The sequence below is a fragment of the Lytechinus variegatus genome, chromosome 5 (genome assembly GCF_018143015.1).
Source record: "Lytechinus variegatus isolate NC3 chromosome 5, Lvar_3.0, whole genome shotgun sequence".
Lineage (NCBI taxonomy): Eukaryota > Metazoa > Echinodermata > Echinoidea > Temnopleuroida > Toxopneustidae > Lytechinus > Lytechinus variegatus.
In genome coordinates this window covers 10,962,841-10,981,040 of record NC_054744.1, presented here as the reverse complement: position 1 = coordinate 10,981,040, position 18,200 = coordinate 10,962,841, and the positions used below count along the sequence as shown (strand labels likewise).

Below are 18,200 nucleotides of genomic sequence, written 5' to 3'. Positions count from 1 at the left end.
GAATTGGGGATATCTGTTGAATTCCCATCATAACTTTGAAAGTTTATGGATCTGATTCATGAAACTTGGACATAATAGTAATCAAGCATCACTGAACATTTTGTGCAAGTTTCAGGTCTCATGATTAAGGTCAAAGGTCATTTAGGGTCAATGAACTTTGGCCGAATTGGGGGTATCTGTTGAATTACCATCATAACTTTGAAAGTTTATTGGTCTAGTTCATTAAACTTGGACATTAGAGTAATCAAGTATCACTGAACATCCTGTGCGCGTTTCAGGTCACATGACCATGGTCAAAGGTCAATGAACTTTGGCCGAATTGGGTGTATCTGTTGAATTACCATCATAACTTTGAAAGTTTATGGATCTGATTCATGAAACTTGTACATAAGAGTAATCAAGTATCACTGAACATCCTGTTCGAGTTTCAGGTCACATGATCAAGGTCAAAGGTCATGTAAGGTCAATGAACTTGACCATGGCCATGTTGGGGTTTTTTGTTGAATAACCATCATATCTCTAAGTTTATTGGTCTAGTTCATAAAAAGTGGACATAAGTGTAACCATGTATCACTGAACATCTTGTGCGAGTTAGAGTAGTATTCAAAGTCAGCACTGCTGCTATATTGAACCGCGTGATGCAGGTGAGACGGCCAGAGGCATTCCACTTGTTTTATCAAAGAATACAGTTTTTCATTCCCAGAGGTTGGCAGGTCTGCATTTTTATAATAATAATTATACTTGCTTATATAGTGCTTAATGCTTACTTTGTCAGAGGTCTCTAAGCGCTCTACAGTATATATATAGCATAATTACCCTGGCTTTAGCAGTGCAGCTGTTACGCGCGCTGCGTTTCAAGGAATAAATCCCTGCCAGGTACCCATTTACCTCACCTGGGTTGAGTGCAGCACATCGTGGATCAATTTCTTGCTGAAGGAAATTACGCCATGGTTGGGATTCGAACCCACGACCCTCTGTTTCAGAGTCCGGAGACGTATCCACTGGGCCACGACGCTCCATCTAAACAAGTGGAATGCCTCTGGCCGTCTCACCTGCATCACGCGGTTCAATATAGCAGCAGTGCTGACTTTGCATACTACTCTAACTCGCACAAGATGTTCAGTGATACATGGTTACTCTTATGTCCTCTTTTTATGAACTAGACCAATAAACTTACAGAGATATGATGGTTATTCAACAAAAAACCCCAACATGGCCAAAGTTCATTGACCTTACATGACCTTTGACCTTGATCATGTGACCTGAAACTGGAACAGGATGTTCAGTGATACTTGATTACTCTTATGTACAAGTTTCATGAATCAGATCCATAAACTTTCAAAGTTATGATGGTAATTCAACAGATACACCCAATTCGGCTAAAGTTCATTGACCTTTGACCTTGGACATGTGACCTGAAACTGGAACAGGATGTTCAGTGATACTTGATTACTCTAATGTCCAAGTTTAACGAACTAGACCAATAAACTTTCAAAGTTATGATGGTAATTCAACAGATACCCCTGATTCGGCCAAAGTTCATTGACCCCAAATGACCTTTGACCTTAATCATGAGACCTGAAACTTGCACAAAATGTTCAGTGATGCTTGATTACTATTATGTCCAAGTTTCATGAATCAGATCCATAAACTTTCAAAGTTATGATGGGAATTCAACAGATATCCCCAATTCGGCCAAAGTTCATTGACCCTAAATGACCTTTGACCTTGATCATGTGACCTGAAACTTGCACAAAATGTTCAGTGATGCTTGATTACTATTATGTCCAAGTTTCATGAATCAGATCCATAAACCTTCAAAGTTATGATGGGAATTCAACAGATATCCCCAATTCGTCCAAAGTTCATTGACCCTAAATGACCTTTGACCTTGGTCATGTGACGTGAAACTCATGCAGGATGTTCATTGATACTTGATTAACCTTATGTTCAAGTTTCATGAACTAGGTCCATATATTTTCTAAGTTATGATGACATTTCAAAAACTTAACCTCGGGTTAAGATTTCGATGTTGATTCCTCCAACATGGTCTAAGTTCATTGACCCTAAATGACCTTTGACCTTGGTCATGTGACATGAAACTCTAATAGGATGTTCAGTAATACTTGATTAACCTTATGGCCAAGTTTTATTAACTAGGTCCATATACTTTCTAAGTTATGATGTCATTTCAAAATCTTAACCTCAGGTTAAGATTTGATGTTGACGCCGCCGCCGCCGTCGCCGTCGGAGAAGCGGCGCCTATAGTCTCACTTTGCTTCGCAGGTGAGACAAAAATGTTTTCCAGGTCCTGACAACCATTTATCGTAGTTTACAGTCAAAACTATCTTTGCAGCCATCCTTTGAAAATGTGTCTACAAAGGCCACATGTTTCTAGTCACCACTTGTTCTGTTTCCTTCAAGGGCGTCTGAGTAGACAGGTTTGTCTGTGTATTAAGAATTTGATTGGTAATACAGAATCAGAAATCAGAACTTTCCAACTCCATTAAGCCTGAGCTGTTTTTAATATTACCTTCCCCCCCCCAGGCATATGAACCACAGCTTTTACCAGTACATCCCTTGCTACTCTTGATTCTGTAGTTGTGTTTTTATTTGTATGTTGGCAAATTTTGGCAAGTTAATCATGTTTTGGGCTGCATGCAGTCACCCCCCCCCTGAATCAGTGTGTTGAAAAAAAAAAATTATTTGGATTCCATGGAATTTTCCTTATGATTGAGAATGCAAGCAGGCTCTAGAAAATAACACATTTTGAAGTGTTCTGATTGCCAGAATCTCTCGAGTCAACAGATAACGTTTTCAATTATATTTCAAAAATGTCACACATTTATTACACGAATCCACCAGTTTACTTGTTAATGATGAATTTCTAATGGAGGATTAGGCTACTTTCCTTACATGTAGTTATTAGATTAAAATGTTAATCTCATGAAAAAGTAATTGATGTAGTCATGCATTTTTAAAGCTGTCTGAACAGTGTAAACCATGATCACAGTGACAATAATTTAGTGTGTACACTCAGTACACTGTAGTACATGTTTGCATTCAAACCATATGACAGTTCATATTGATTTGAAATATATTTTGGACATTTTAAAGAAATTGAAAAGCCTGGTTTTATGCAATGATGCCCAAGAATCCTGTCAATCTAAATACAGGCTTCTCTGGCACCGTTTGGTTTGTTGAAAATCCATGTATGATATTTTTAATTGTGGGTTTGATCACTGCAAGATAGATAGGTGCGTTCATATATTTGTTCTGAAGGCTTGTTCAAATTGGCAAAATAATGCCCAGTAACCATGGCCCTGGAAACAAAGAAATCTGAAATTGCAATAGAGATACTTCCTATTCTGGGCTCCGTAACACAAAGATTTGAATCAATCGCTAAATACCAATGACCAATCAAGATCATCGTTGTATGCGCACTCTGTTTATAACACTGACTGGGAGCCAATGAGCGCGGTTCTTTCACATTTGCAATTCATCGCAAACCTTCGTGTTACGGAGCCCTGGTTCGATGTGATGCACTCGTCATCGTCAGATGATGATGTGTGCATGCCATTTAAACGAAGCAGAAATTATTTTAAGTGAATTAAGATTTTTTATTCACGATTTGAACTCAAACCAAATGAATAATGGTAATCGTGACTCGATGTATAAAGTATGAACATGGCTGAAAAATCAAAATTGATTGAGAGGGATGATTGATGCATTTGTTTTATATATAAATTGGTATTTTAATAATCACAAATGGTTGTGTAAATGCCATTGAAATAAAATCGTAGCTCCTTTTAAAATCGATGATCTTATTTCTATGGCATTTACTAAACCATTTGTGATTATTTTATTCCATATGTTGAAGCAGAAAATTTCTAGTTTAATTGATATTTTAATCTGTATATTGAGAAGTTTATTTCAAAGTTTTTTTTTGTTTAACGGCTCGTTGTATTATAATTTAAGAGGAGACATTGGGATACATCTCATGCATGTATGTAGTACATCTCAATTACAGGCTGAATTCAATATTTATGCTTTCGAATCAATTTTATCCCAGCAACTCTTTGATTGTGAAATGATGTTATGGTTGGTGCTTGCCTTCCACTTTTTGAAATTCATTTTAATATTATAAAAAATGTATTATGACTTGCATTTTTCCATCATCATTTTGAAATTTTATAATCATGCTGAAAATAAGAGCCCTTTTAATAATAAACCATCTTATATTTTTAGGCCTCCATTATCCACTCCTATGGGGTACAGGATATATCATTTTATTTTTTTTATTCATTGACTGCTTTTAAGTGATCAAGAGAGTGTTGTCTATCAGATCAAAATAATCTTGTGATCATAATGAAGTATTAATTGCATGTAAGTACGTTATTATTATTGTGGGTTTGTAATTTCAGTGGTTTAAGTAGATAGGATATCTTCTTTTTTAAGGATAATATCAAAGTTACAAAATGATATCATTCTCCTTGTTTTTTATAGGGTTTATTTGACTTCCCATTTTATCTCATCATATGTAAAAGTGGTATCATTGGAAAGTATGATTATACTGTATTTTGATGGAAATGACAACCTTTCAGACAATGGGGAAAACAAAATAATGTTCAATAATTTAATTGAAGTTGTTAGTTTTTACAGTCTGCAACCTTAATTTTAAATGTAAATCTTTCGTACTCCTGTTGAAATGTTAATGATCATTCATATTCATGTACAATGCAGTTAATTATATTTCATACAGTGCATTCATGTATCAAGATCCCTTTGTAAAAAAATTAAAGAAAATAAAATTGCCAAAATTTGATAGTTCTGACTGTTGATATTAATTTTGCGACTCATAATGTGATGATTAAAATGGTTCATTGAGCCATTAGTCACACATGGGGACTAGCATTTGCTTGAAACAAACATATTGTAGCTTATCATTTTTCCACTTGTGTATATGTTTTTTCATTTTCATTTTTGCTTCTGATAAGGGCCATATTGAAGTGAAAGTGTTTATTTTGTATTTTACTTAGCATTTTACTTGGCTAAGCAAAATTACGAAACTCATACTCAGATCACATCTAAGTATTTTACTTTTTAAGACAAATTTAAGCAAAATAGATACTAATAATCATCGTGGCCATCATTAAGTTTGAGTCAAATAACGTGCAACGTATAAATCAATCTGTGCGCCGAATGTATGACTGCGTGTATCACATTTTAAGCTGCATTTTAATCCAGACTTGGTCTGGTTAGCAGCTGACGTGGATTTAAGCAAAAAATTTGGTCAAATAATGGAATTAATTTCCAAAGATGGATAAGTATTTTACTCATTAAGGAAAATAATGAGTAAAATACTTAAAACTCTGGCTTAAGTATCGGATACCAGCCCCAGGCCTTTAAGACCAAGATCTATGCAAGATTACTTGTATGATATGAAAAAAAAGCAGCAAAATGACATTATCTTCTTCAAAATAGAAGTATCCATATTTTATTGTTATGTCAATGTAAAGAAACATCGATTCTTATAAAATCATTTTACGCTATTAGCTTTCATTCCAAACGGTTATAAAGTTAAACACATAATGGAGAAAATACAAATTTCCGAAATACATATACACTTTACAATGGCAGTATACCACAGCTCACAACTTGGTTTGACAGTAAGGTTTGAATTGTACCTTAAACAAAATATACAAAATCATTGTAGGATGTGATCTTTAGTTCTTAGTTACAATACTAAGTTATTTCATTTCAGTCCACTAATAACCTTCATGAGTTAACATTATATTCATGTCTACACATAATGTAATCAATTCAATTTGAAATATTGCACTTGGGTAACACAGTACAGACAATAAACATGTACTACAGATATTAGTAGACAAAGTTCAATTCACATTTGATCAAATATATAAAAAAAATAATGGAAGAGCTTTTGTGCTTTCTTTCTCCAGTGGATTGGTAGGCTTGTACATAATTATGTTAGGCATGACAGAAAATGATGTTGCCCTCATTTAAGGTTCACTTGCAAACATAAACAAGATTATTTTTAATCTTTAGTTTATAATGGACACAACAAATGATTATCTGAGCCCAGTAACACAAATGAAATGGCCTATCAAGATCATCGCTGCATGCGTGATTAGCACTGTAGACTGCGCAGTAACCAATCAGAATTGCCCTTTCAAATGAGCGATTAATCGCTAACCTTGTGATATGCCAGGGCCTGGGGGAGCGTTTCTGAAAGGGCTAGCAGGATGTTTCATCTGACAAAGTCTGTTTCAGCCGACAATTACTATAGTAACGTTGCTTCTCAGCCAATCAAAATCAAGGAAAGTTGTCAGATGACAAATGCTGATGAAGTGTTTCCCTGGTCTTGCCCACTTTGTTATGACTTGGCAAGCTTGCTTATGAGTTTCTATTTTGATGGCTAAATTTACAAGACATTACCCTTTGTTTTGGGGAAATAAGAAAAGAGAAAAAAAAACAACCAACCAGAATTATTGTATTTTTTAAAGTACAGGATTTGTAACTTCTCATTAGTGTGAAAAGGTTAAAGTTGGCCTCTTGGCACACTATGGCATGTCATTTGCTTCTTAATTATGTATCAGTTTTTCAGTCTCAATGGTAAAATTACCTAGTGTGACCTCTTCTCCGATCCACCCACCAATGTAAGCAAATTGTAGCAACTTTCTGTTTCGGTAGAACGAAGACTCAAGTTTCTCAAAGATTTATGTAAATTGTTTGCACACTGAATTCATTTTAGGGAAAATCATCCCGATCCTTTTGATATATTTCTTGAATCTCATGATTTCCTTATTGCAGCATTGATACTGGTGTTACTCAAGCATTTTAGAAATTTGCTAGCTTCTCTAGTACAAAGAAAGATATTAAAGGGGAAGTTCACCCTGAAGAAAACTTTGTTGTAAAAATAGCAGAAAAAATAGTAAAAAATATCGGTGAAGGTTTGAGGAAAATCCGTTAAAGAGTAAGAAAGTTATTATAGTTCAAAATTTTGGATTTGTGACGTCATAAACGAGCAGCTCTCCCATGTGTTATGTAATATAAAATGCATGAATTTCAAATTTTGTATGGTTCCTGATGACTTAATTTTGTTTTCTTTTCATGATCGGGTGTGAAATGATTTGTCTATTGATATACAAAAGGTACAGTGAAAACCATTTTCAATTTTCTGAGAAAAGGACATTTCATTGATTTTTTACCATTCGCTATGTAGGAATGCTGCTCGCATGTGACGTCACAAATCAAATAATTGAAATTCTAATAACTTTTTAATTATTTGATTAATTTATCTCAAACCTTCGGCAATATTTTTTATTATTTTTTATGCTATTTTTACAATTAACTTTTTGTTAGGGTGAACTTCCCCTTTAAGATAGTTGAATTTAATATTAAAAGTGTGTAAAATTGCAAACAGCTTACAAAATGTTTAAAGTGATTAAAGGTCCCACTTATTTCATTTATGTAGCCTTACTAATTTCTTCATGCAGATACAGGTTCAAATCAATACATCTGAAAATTTGTGTCATGGAAATAGTACTAAATACTACACGATTACAAATAATGCATTCATAACATCGCCATGCATAGTTTACACTACAGTACTAATTTCTACACATACAAATAAGGTTAGACAATTGTTTTCTCTTTCAAAAGTAGCAAATATATACATATTATATTTAAAAAACACTCATACAAAATTGGTATTTGGACTACAATATACCACGTTGAACTTTGTGTGTATATTTTTGTAATCTAATTTAAGGTTTTCACAAAGAAAAATTTTGAAAGCCAATTTTTTCCTTTTTTGAATGAATTTATTTGTTTTTAGAATTTCTTATGTATTTCCTTGTTTTTCATCTTTTGTTTTTCATCTTTTGTTTTTCATTGGTTTTTTTTCAATGGAAACTATTACAGACCATTTTAAGAACTAAATTAAACCCTAAATCAAGCAGACCGATTAGAACAAATAATAATCACCCTTTTATGAATTTCACCTCCCACAGACTTTGTACACAAAGTATAAAAATGAACCATTTTCGGCATGACGTTGCCTCGTAAAAAGTTGTGACGTCGTGATGCTATATTTGATCGCAAAAGTTGCACGAGACTACAAAGAAAAAAGTCATAAAATATTGTGGTGCTTACTTTATGTGTTTGGAAATATCGCGCAAAGCGTCGAGGGGGGGGGCATCATGCCCAGCCCCAGTCCTTTTACTGTTATAACAGCCTCTCAAGTTTCAAGGTTTTCATGATAATAACCAATGGCGTAATGAGCAAAAAGTTTTGAAGGGGTCAGATATGGCACATATCGGGCTAAATTTACAAAATGTTGTGAGGGTGTGAAGAGAGCAAACAAAAATATTGAATTTTTATTACAAACATACAACTCTGGGAGAGATTTTTCAAATAATCAGAAATGATCTCTTCTCTGTTTCGTAAGCCACTGGTAGTAACCACTGATGGCCAAGTTATAGCTATGGCTATTAAGTTAAAAGCAACGGCCTCTGGTGGTGTTCCATAAAGCTGTTGGTAAATTACAAATGACTGATGATCTTTTCTTGGGAACTAAAGTCAACGCCTCGATGCAAATCTGGGGCCCGTTGCAGAAAGAGTTGCGCTTAAACGCGAGCCAAAAAAAAATCAATCGCAAGTCCCAAATACGCGCTGTGAATTGGTTGAAAATCAAGTTGCGCATGATTATTTTTTAAACCACATCAGCAATTGAATTTTTAGAGTTGCGATTGATTGCAACTCTTTCTGCAATGGGCCCCTGGTTTTTATTATTTACCACAAGAAAATGGCTACCAGTTGTTCGTTAAAATGCTCGTAACTTACAGACAGCTTTATGAAACACCACCAACTTGGAGTTGATCTCAAATAAAAGCTACCCCTGACACCAACGTCTTTTAAGTGGTATATAACAATGAGAGAAGTATATTTAGATAGTTTTGACCAAAATCCATCAACGAATAAGAGAATATTAAGTTATTTATTTTTGTAAAATGCGAGCAGCTGTCCCATTTTTTTATGTTTCATGATGATTTAAAATATATTTCCCATTGGAGTGTCAATAAAATCATGTCTGATTATGAATGTCAGCTTCTGAGAACACGGCATTTCATGGAATTCATATCAAGGAACTACTCGCAATAGACATGACAATATTAAAACTTTCCAAATCATTACAATGTTGTTCTTTAAAGCTTGTGTATAGTTTGGTAAATCCACCAAAATGCACCTACCACTATTCCAATTCATTGCTAGCTAATATGAATGGATATGCCCTATAACAGTTATGATGTGGAGGATAAATTTTGCGATTTTACATGGAAATTTAACTTGATCGGGTCACCCGATTAAATTCAAATATCTGTGTGTTTTTGTCTTTCAATCAAATCCTATTCCAAATCATGGAATGGGCTGAAACTTTCAAGATATGTTCTTTGTCTGTAACTTTTGGATATCTAATCACTAAATTATAAGATAAGTGCTTGAATGCCCATTTTTAAATTTAAAACAAGCATCGCCAAGGGAGGACGCTATATATCCAAGATTTGAATATTTAACGGTATCTAACGGTCTCTACGCTTCAGTAAGACTGTCATATTAGATGATATTTGATTATCAATCACATTATTGACCCTTTACCAAAGCTATACACAGGCTTTAACAATTTTTTTTTCAATCATTCTTTACTGTTTCATTTTGTACTTTTCTTAATGCCTACTTGACAATGAAGTGGACTTCCTCTCAAATTGAAAAAAAAAAACACTCAAGATCCTGACTAGGGATGACATTTCCTTGCGACATGGTGAAGCCCAAGATTCATTGTATATTGCCTGTAAGTCATATATTTGTATGTATGTATTTCACCAGAGTCAGGATAAGAGTTTGATTCCCATTCATCGCACTTGAATTTATCACACTAATACAAATAAACTGCCACATTAACAAATGAGTGAACAAGTTCTAATGAAAAATAACATTGTCAAATTTGTCAAAAAAGGTAGGAGAAAGTACTTTTGAAACAAATTTGTTTCTACAGTCTGTTAAATATATTTACTCATATAAAAGATTTTTAATAATAATAATAGGGTAATATCATCAGCCTTCTATAACAACACAGTAAAAATTTTCCTATCTTGAAAATAACTTTACAATTTACAATTACAGCTTTCTTTAATTGTATTAGGATTGGATGCAGTTTTACAGACTCTTCATAATAACCAAGACATAACAAAAATGCTTACAAATATCAAAATAGAATCCACTTAAGCGAGTATAACTGGTGAAAGATTGAAAGTTAAATGGCAATTTAATTCTAATAGCAAGTTGTTTGAAATAGTAGAATGTGTGATAAACAAATAACTGATTATGACGATTCCATTATGAAGCGTTGTGGCCCAGTAAGTAATTCCTTAAAAAGCTGTGCGCTATGAACGCCTAGCTTAGCCGGGTAATATAGGAGCACCTATCATTAAGGCTGATATGTGCGCAATATAAATACCCTATATTATTATCATTAAAAAAAAAATCGACCTTTTTGTACGTCCAGCTTCTCACTTCACTTAATACAATACATTTCATACAAACTATAAAAAAGAGATAAATCATTGAAGTTTGCTCATATAGGGGGTAGGGCATACATCCTATATGGCACTGCCCACCAGTCAGAAAAAAAATCATGGTTAAAAAAAATCAATTCTTCTGTAAGGATTCAACAAAGGGCACTCGTACTTGTACGTTTATGACAATTTATAACTATTCACATTTTATCATTATTCCAATGTAAAACAGAAAAAAGTTAAACATCAAAAGAGGGAAAGGCAGGAATTTAGGGAAAAGCAGAAAACCTCGGGAATTCATTGGACCTGAGGAAAAGCACTACAAGATTTTTGATCGAAGATAAATATATCATTAATATGTAATATCATTGATTGTACAACAAAATGGAAGCTCACAAAAACAAGGTTAATTGTTCATGAAATTATACATATAAAAAGTCAACTGGATGCATTTTGGTACCATTTGCTTTTTCGTTTCTTGTTGGTTTTTCTTACTACTTACATGTATGGGCATTTTCACGGTAACTGACATTACATGGCACAATTTTACACACTTTTCATTGTGTGTATGATTATCTCTGAAACAACAAATGATGGGAGTTTGCTTTTCCGTGTAACGTCAGTTACCGTGAAAATGCCCTTATGTTTAAATAATATCAGGCAAGAATGGGTCATATGATAAGTTGTAATATCAGGATGATTGCACATTCATGGGTGCAAGGATTATGAATACATTGTAATACCACATGGATGTGAAGGAATACACTGATCCAAAATTAAAAAAAAAAATCATACTTCTAAATATGTTCTTGATTTCCTTTTTACCTTCCTACACTGATTATTGATGGTTTGAAAATGCTCCACGTTGGCATATCCCCAGTCCTCCCATACACTCATAGTCTTGATCTGACTTTCGTTGTTGCCGGGTTTGTTCCTGTCGTGGCAAGCAACTACCCTATTAGGTCCAGAATGATGTAGTTCAACAACCCTACCACTGTCGCTTTTCAATACAGCATGAGCATTCAGTACAGTCACTACTTCACCTATCTCGACATCAAGCTTTTCATCAAAAGACGTTTGTCTGTCTCGGATGTTGACAAGGACGATATCACCGTTGGATCTACCAATCCACAAGACATGATCCATCACAAGGAGAGAACTGACTTTGATGGACGACTGGCTCTGAGAGGCCAAGGTGCTGTGGATATTCCATCGATGCATGCCAGTCCTGCCTCGTTTACCACCATGCCGTTGGCCACCTACCCTTTGGTCGGTCGGCCTACGAGGTGCTGCTATGCAAGCAGCTCTGAAGTGATCATCAATAATTGGCAGTTCATCTTGCTCCGAGTCTTCCTGAGCGGATACATACCTACCATCTCCATTAGTATTGGTTTCAGATACAGCTGTAGCATTCGCAAGCTCCTGCTCCTTTTCTTTCTCCTCCCAGCTTCTGAAAAGATCCTGCCTCTCGTACTGGGAGAGTGGAAGAAAAGATCCCTGGACCAAGACGGTCTCCCTGCAGTCCAGGATCTCCAGGCACTTCCTAGTCTCAACGCAATACCGATAGACATACAGTGCACTTGATGTATAACACCACACACTACCTGGACTATGAACTATGCCTTCCACCATTCCTTCCATACCAACAGCCACCTGAATCTCGGCTGGTTCCAGAGTTGTATCATTCAACAGGATGATCCTCAAGTTACTCCCGCATCCAACCCAAACTTCCATTCCATCCGCTCCATCTTCACTACTTCCTGTCCGTTCTCTTGTTCCAGGGCTTCTCCTCCCACCCCTCGTTTCTCTAGGAACACTTCCATCACTACTCCCTTCCTGTTGGCCATTGGTCTGTGCTGATCTATACCTCCTACCATTGGAGACCACCTTTTCATATTGTCTTCTCCGCTCAGCCACAGAGTCACCATTCTTCTTCCTGGAGACAGCCACCATGCTGCTACAGGGAAGATTGTTCTTATTGAGTTGCATCCTGGTGACCGGCCTCAGGGCATCTGTTGCATGATGACCACTCTCTTCTGTTTCATGGCTTAGGATGGTCAATGTTCCGTTGGCTTGACCAACCAACAGTAATGAATGGTCATGCCCATTTGGCTGCATAATTGAAGAACAACAAAGTGAAAACTTTCTATCTATCCTTTCAATCTGACTCAAAATCCTAAAAACCTATCTTTATTGTTTTTAGACAAAGGAGGAAGGATGACTTTCAAAATAGAACAAGTGATGTACACTTGAAATTGATATTTTGTTTCTTTGGAGGAAGTGCTAAAAGCCCTTGATTTGGTGGAAACTAATACTATAAAAGACTTCATTATCATCATTGTAATTTTTTTAAAGTTAGCCCAAGAGAATTTTACTTAATTAACCTTAAGTTTGGGTAAAAAAATACTGAGCTACTGTAAATGATACATATCTTATCAACATGGAACAAATAATACCCACACAACTGTTCAATATAATATATATACATGTAGATGACATTCAAGGACAGATTTGATGAATAAGGGTTAGGAGAAACAGGGTCAGAAATTTGACATTTGTTTCAGTATGACACACTTGTATGCATACTGTGCAAACAATATTGAAGCAGCCTGAGGAAAAATTGCTCCTTATGAAATGCTTGCACCTTATTAGTTGTTGAATATCATGATTTAAGTTGAAACAGGAAAAGTTTCTATTTCAGATAAGCAAAGTTTTGTCCCAATTTTAATTTGGAAGCCCAAATGCCTGTCTACTTTGGGCTCTATTAAGAGCATAGTAAACAAACCTGTTTAAGATAAAGGAGTGATGTTGGCTGACCAGCGACTCTAGCTTCTACTAGAAGACTTGCATTAGAAGACTGGGAAGAAGACGGAAGATGATAAACTTGCACAAAGTCACCCTGCAAACAACAATCATTGCGAAAAACTAATCTCAATTGACGTACACAGGTAGCAATCAAAATAACTTCAGAATTGTCAGAAGCCAATCTGCATTGCATTTGGCATCAGAAATTACTTTACGTTATTGCAAGTGACCAATTCACTAAGAACCACACATTGTTGCATAATATACAAGCTAGCAAATTTATAATTCCTTTACTTATCCAATTAACTATTCTTTCTTTTAAGGAGTGGTTAAATTCCCTCATTGATTGATAATCAATTTAGTCATCTCATATTTGAATTCGTCAACTCACAGCAACTAAAAATAGAATTACAACAGATCTGACTTATGCATTCATAATATCATGCTGTATCAATGTTAAGCAAGAGAACATACCACTGTTCCAACAACCAGCTTTGATCCACAAGGTGTCGCTAAGGCAGTTTTGATCATGGGGCATTGGAGTGCATTCTCTCTGATGGATTTATAACAACCATCTTCATCAACTCGGAATGACTTCACCGACGTACCACGACCCGAGTCGACCACCAGGTGAACAACCTTAGCCTGTCAAAAAATGATTGATAAATGAAAAATGTTACAGCAGCAAAGTCTCTTGAGACAAAAGAGAGCATTTTATGAAAGGACTTGTCAGACATTTTATCAAACGGTTACTATAGTAGTGGTTCTTAGTCAATCAAAATCAAGGAAAGTTCTCAGATCTGACAATTTGTCAGAACATGCAAACCACAGTCTGCTAGTTCCAAATAAAAAAAAATTCTGTTCCCACTAGATTCAACTTAGGTAAAAAAAACGTGAGACATTATTCTGTCTCTTCATACATTTGATTAGCTAATCAAGTTCTTCTAGAGTGTAATGGCTCAGTTGGTAGAGTAGTGGTCTTGTAATCCAGGAACCTAGGTTTGATTATTCATTTTTGAATGCATTAATTCTCAACCAGGTCCTACGGTAAAAAACTTAAAGCCATCAGTCCCGCAAAAGCTTAATTACCAATCATTAATGATTTTTTTAGCAGTCAACAGTCAGTATAATCATGAAATCACATCTGGACAAATGTGCAAGAGATGTGATTATGCCTAGTACAGAAAGCATACCTCATTGTTTGTTCCTGGACTGAATGCCATAGAAACCCCATCATCATCAACCTCTACCACCCTCCTCAGACATAGGAAGCTGGGTTCTGATAAGAGCTGCAGAACTGTTTTACCATGAGGTCTATCACCGGGTCTATCCTGCCAGCATGATTCCATCAGGGAGCCTAATGCAGGAAAGACTTGACTCGGGGGCATTGTGTACTCGTGGAAGTTGAAGGTTGGTTTGCGGCCCTCGTTGACGGCCAGTTGAATCTCGATACGACTGTGCTGATCATGGTAAGGAACCAGGCCAGTCATCAGATGATACAGGAACATTCCATAGGAAAACCAATCCACCTGAAAAAACAATGCAATCACATTAGAATGATTAAAAAAAAATAATTGGGTTTCCATATTTATAAAGATTAAAAGAATCTGCTGACATTCTTACCTTTTCATCAAAGACCTTGCCCTGGAGAATCTCTGGCGCACAGAACCCTGGTGGCCCTGCCATCCCCATGGCACCCATCAGGTCATAGGTTCGGGATATCCCATAGTCTGTTAGCTTGATATTTACATCTTGATTCACATCCGACGAGAAGAGCAGGATATTGTCCGTCTTCAGATCGCAATAGATGATGTCCTTGCTGTGCAGGAACTCCACGGCCGAAGCAACCTGTAGGCTGATCTTGTACGTCAGCAACCTGCTCAGGACTGGCTCCAGGACGATGTTCTGCTTCACTAGGTGTGGCCTTGCAGACTGGTGTTCAGCAAACAGGTAGCTCTGAAGATCACCAAGAGGTGCGTAGTCCATGGCAAAGCAGAGGTGTCTGACAGATACACCAACAAGATTGACGATGCATGGATGGTCTAGTTTAGCCATAATTGCAACCTCGTTTCTCAGCTTGTGGAAACTCTCCATTAACATGGATGCTTCGAGTGAGTCGCATGATTCATACGCTGATGTTGATTCTCCTGTCATGTTACGCGTAGAGGACGGCGTAGAAGAACACGATGCATACCCTTCACTGGGAGAAGAGAACACCTGGTTCTTCAAGAGTCTAGACGGAAACATAGTCTTAGCTGCTACAGTCTGTCCACGGAACTTTGCCCTGAAGACCTCGCCAAATCCTCCCTGTCCTAGAGATTGTCCCGACACCATGTGCAATTTGAACTCCTCTTGCTTCAGATGTCTTATGCTGAGGTCTTCCATGAACATGTCGGGTATCAGAACAGAAATAGGGATGAGTTTCTCCTTGGAGTTGGCACACGCGGTTATATGCGTCTCACCGCGGACGTATCGCTGAACTAGCTCCTCCACAGTGTAGCAATGAGGGAGATTCTCAGTCGTTGCTTCATAGTCATCTGTTCCATGATTCACACATATGGGGCAAGGCACCAATCGTTGGACCTTAGGCTGAATACTGTCATAGATTGATGCACATAGGCCTAAAAAAAATGATTTAAAGAACAATTAAATTCAACATACATTTTACATTTCCTAACAATTTAGTTATTACCACATGATAATTGATTTCAAGCAGCATTAGAAAAGTTTCAAAGATTCATTAGAACACCCACATCTATCAGTCACCTCAATACAAAATAAATCTTCTAATATACATGTACCTGTTAGAAAAATAGAATGCTTAACTTTAAATTCCTTTGTCAGTATCAAATCTCTTACTAAGACAAGGCACGTCAATATCTGTATTATTGTTTGACCCTGTACACCCCTCACAGGAAAGTAACCCACCAGTAACTTCTCCATCTGACATAAAAAAATCACACAGAAACTTGCTGGAAATAAGATTTTTCCTATAACCACATCCCAATATTGGAATAGCTTATCTCAACACTTAGGCAATATGTCTCTTCATCTCTTCATTTAAAAATGGAATAAAACACATTTCCATTTTCCTATACAGATTTAAGGATTCTAAGAATATATCCTTCAAGTTTAAATTTTAGGTACTTGTGATATTTCTTGGTTGTTCTTCTTTGAAGCACTTAATGCTAAATTGACTGGGCTATTTCAATGCCTAAAAAGAGAGGGGGGGGGGGGGTGGTGCAGTGTGAAAAATCTCATTGCTAATAAATTATGCTAATTTAAGCATAAAATCAAAGGTTTGTTCTAATTACCTAAATAATGCCCCTAAAATTCTAATTTTGAATCATAAATTCTTTATAGGAATCCAATCCAATTTACTATTTTCAATATCACATTCATTTTCTCATGTATTTATTTTTTTATTCATTGCTTATGTATTTCTTTGTTTTTTTACTTTTGTTTTTATTGTTTTTTTCAATGGAAAATGTCAGGGACTTTATTTCTACCTTAAAAAAGAGAAATTACTTTATTTTACTTTGTAAAATGAAAAATAATTTATTTTAATATGAATATGGCTAAAAACACTAATATTTGCATTGGATTTGTGCGCGAATTCACATTTTTAAAAAGCAATTTTGGGTCTGCATGCACTCACAGAATGTTGTTATTTTTTAAACAGTGTACCTGGGGGTCGCAATTTTCGTCTCAAACATTACATGATACATAAAAGTAAATAGTCAGTGAGCAACAAGGTAAAAAAAATTGTGCTGCGGATTCTTCGTGAAAAAAATGTCAAGGGGGGCTGAATCAGCCCCCCCCCTTCTTAAGGCAATTTTGGGAAAGCACTGCTATTCATTTAAGCTTTTTGCTTACAATAGCTGGCCACTGCATTCAAATTATTTGTATACTTGTCTATACGTATCAAATCTATTATCTGTACTTATTATCATGTAAATATCATGTTTGTGATTTGGTCAATTTTTTTTTAATTTCTTTATCATTATTATTCTAAATTTCTATTTATCATTTTTCAAAGTTTACAAATAATAATAATACCTGGATACCAATCTTTGATAAGCCCCTCAATCTGGTCCACCACGCACCCCATGGCTGAGAAGTGACCATCTTGGCAGCTGATGAGGATGTCCACTCCTGGAGATTTGTCAGTCGACGGAAAGACCGTTGACTGCACCATGATTTGTCCCGTCTTGTGCCTGAAGAATATACCCTCCCTCCAGTAGATAGACTCACTCTGAAGAAACCTGATGCCTTTTGATATGCTGTTCTTGATACTGAAAATGGACAAGACATCACTGGTTAAAGTTTCATCTATGTGTAGAGAAGCATTAATGTCTGCAAGCTATTATATCAGATATACCAACATGCAATATCAAGCAGTGTTTCCAACAAAGTTAGAAAAGTTCAAAATGTGGAATTCATCCAGCTTTAAATTTGCATCTATTCCCAATGTCAGGCTAGTAATCATGCAGATGGATTGGTTACATGGCCAATCTGTACGAGTATGATATTTTTCTGAAGATGTTCGTCATCGCAGAGAATTCTCTCCATCACTTGATAAAGTTGAGCAGCAGCCAAAGAAACGTTGTGAACTCTCTTACAGTTTCAACCACTTCGCGAGACAACTGATCAACCAACTCTATGATATTTCTATTGTACAACAGGTAGTACATGTATACTCCGTTACAGCAAACAGATTTCAAGTTGATCATTTCTTCATATTTCTTGTAGATGCCAAGAAGAGAGTTCACTTATGCTCCAAATTCAATCAATGAT

At 36.0% G+C, this 18,200-nt stretch overlaps 1 protein-coding gene across 2 annotated transcripts in view; it reads right to left on the bottom strand.

Moving 5' to 3' along the window:
• Positions 1-10,504: 10,504 nt before the first annotated feature.
• The window catches only part of LOC121415316 (leucine-rich repeat serine/threonine-protein kinase 1-like), an 87,246-nt gene continuing 79,550 nt past the window's right edge, over positions 10,505-18,200 (bottom strand). For both annotated transcript variants that reach the window (XM_041608495.1, XM_041608496.1), the window contains 6 exons: positions 17,463-17,698; positions 15,027-16,024; positions 14,597-14,932; positions 13,878-14,048; positions 13,384-13,497; positions 10,505-12,710 (listed from right to left, as the gene is read on the bottom strand). In XM_041608495.1, the coding sequence (XP_041464429.1) occupies positions 11,388-12,710; positions 13,384-13,497; positions 13,878-14,048; positions 14,597-14,932; positions 15,027-16,024; positions 17,463-17,698 (3,178 nt within the window). In that variant the 3' untranslated portion in view covers positions 10,505-11,387. The remainder of the gene's footprint in view (positions 12,711-13,383; positions 13,498-13,877; positions 14,049-14,596; positions 14,933-15,026; positions 16,025-17,462; positions 17,699-18,200) is intronic.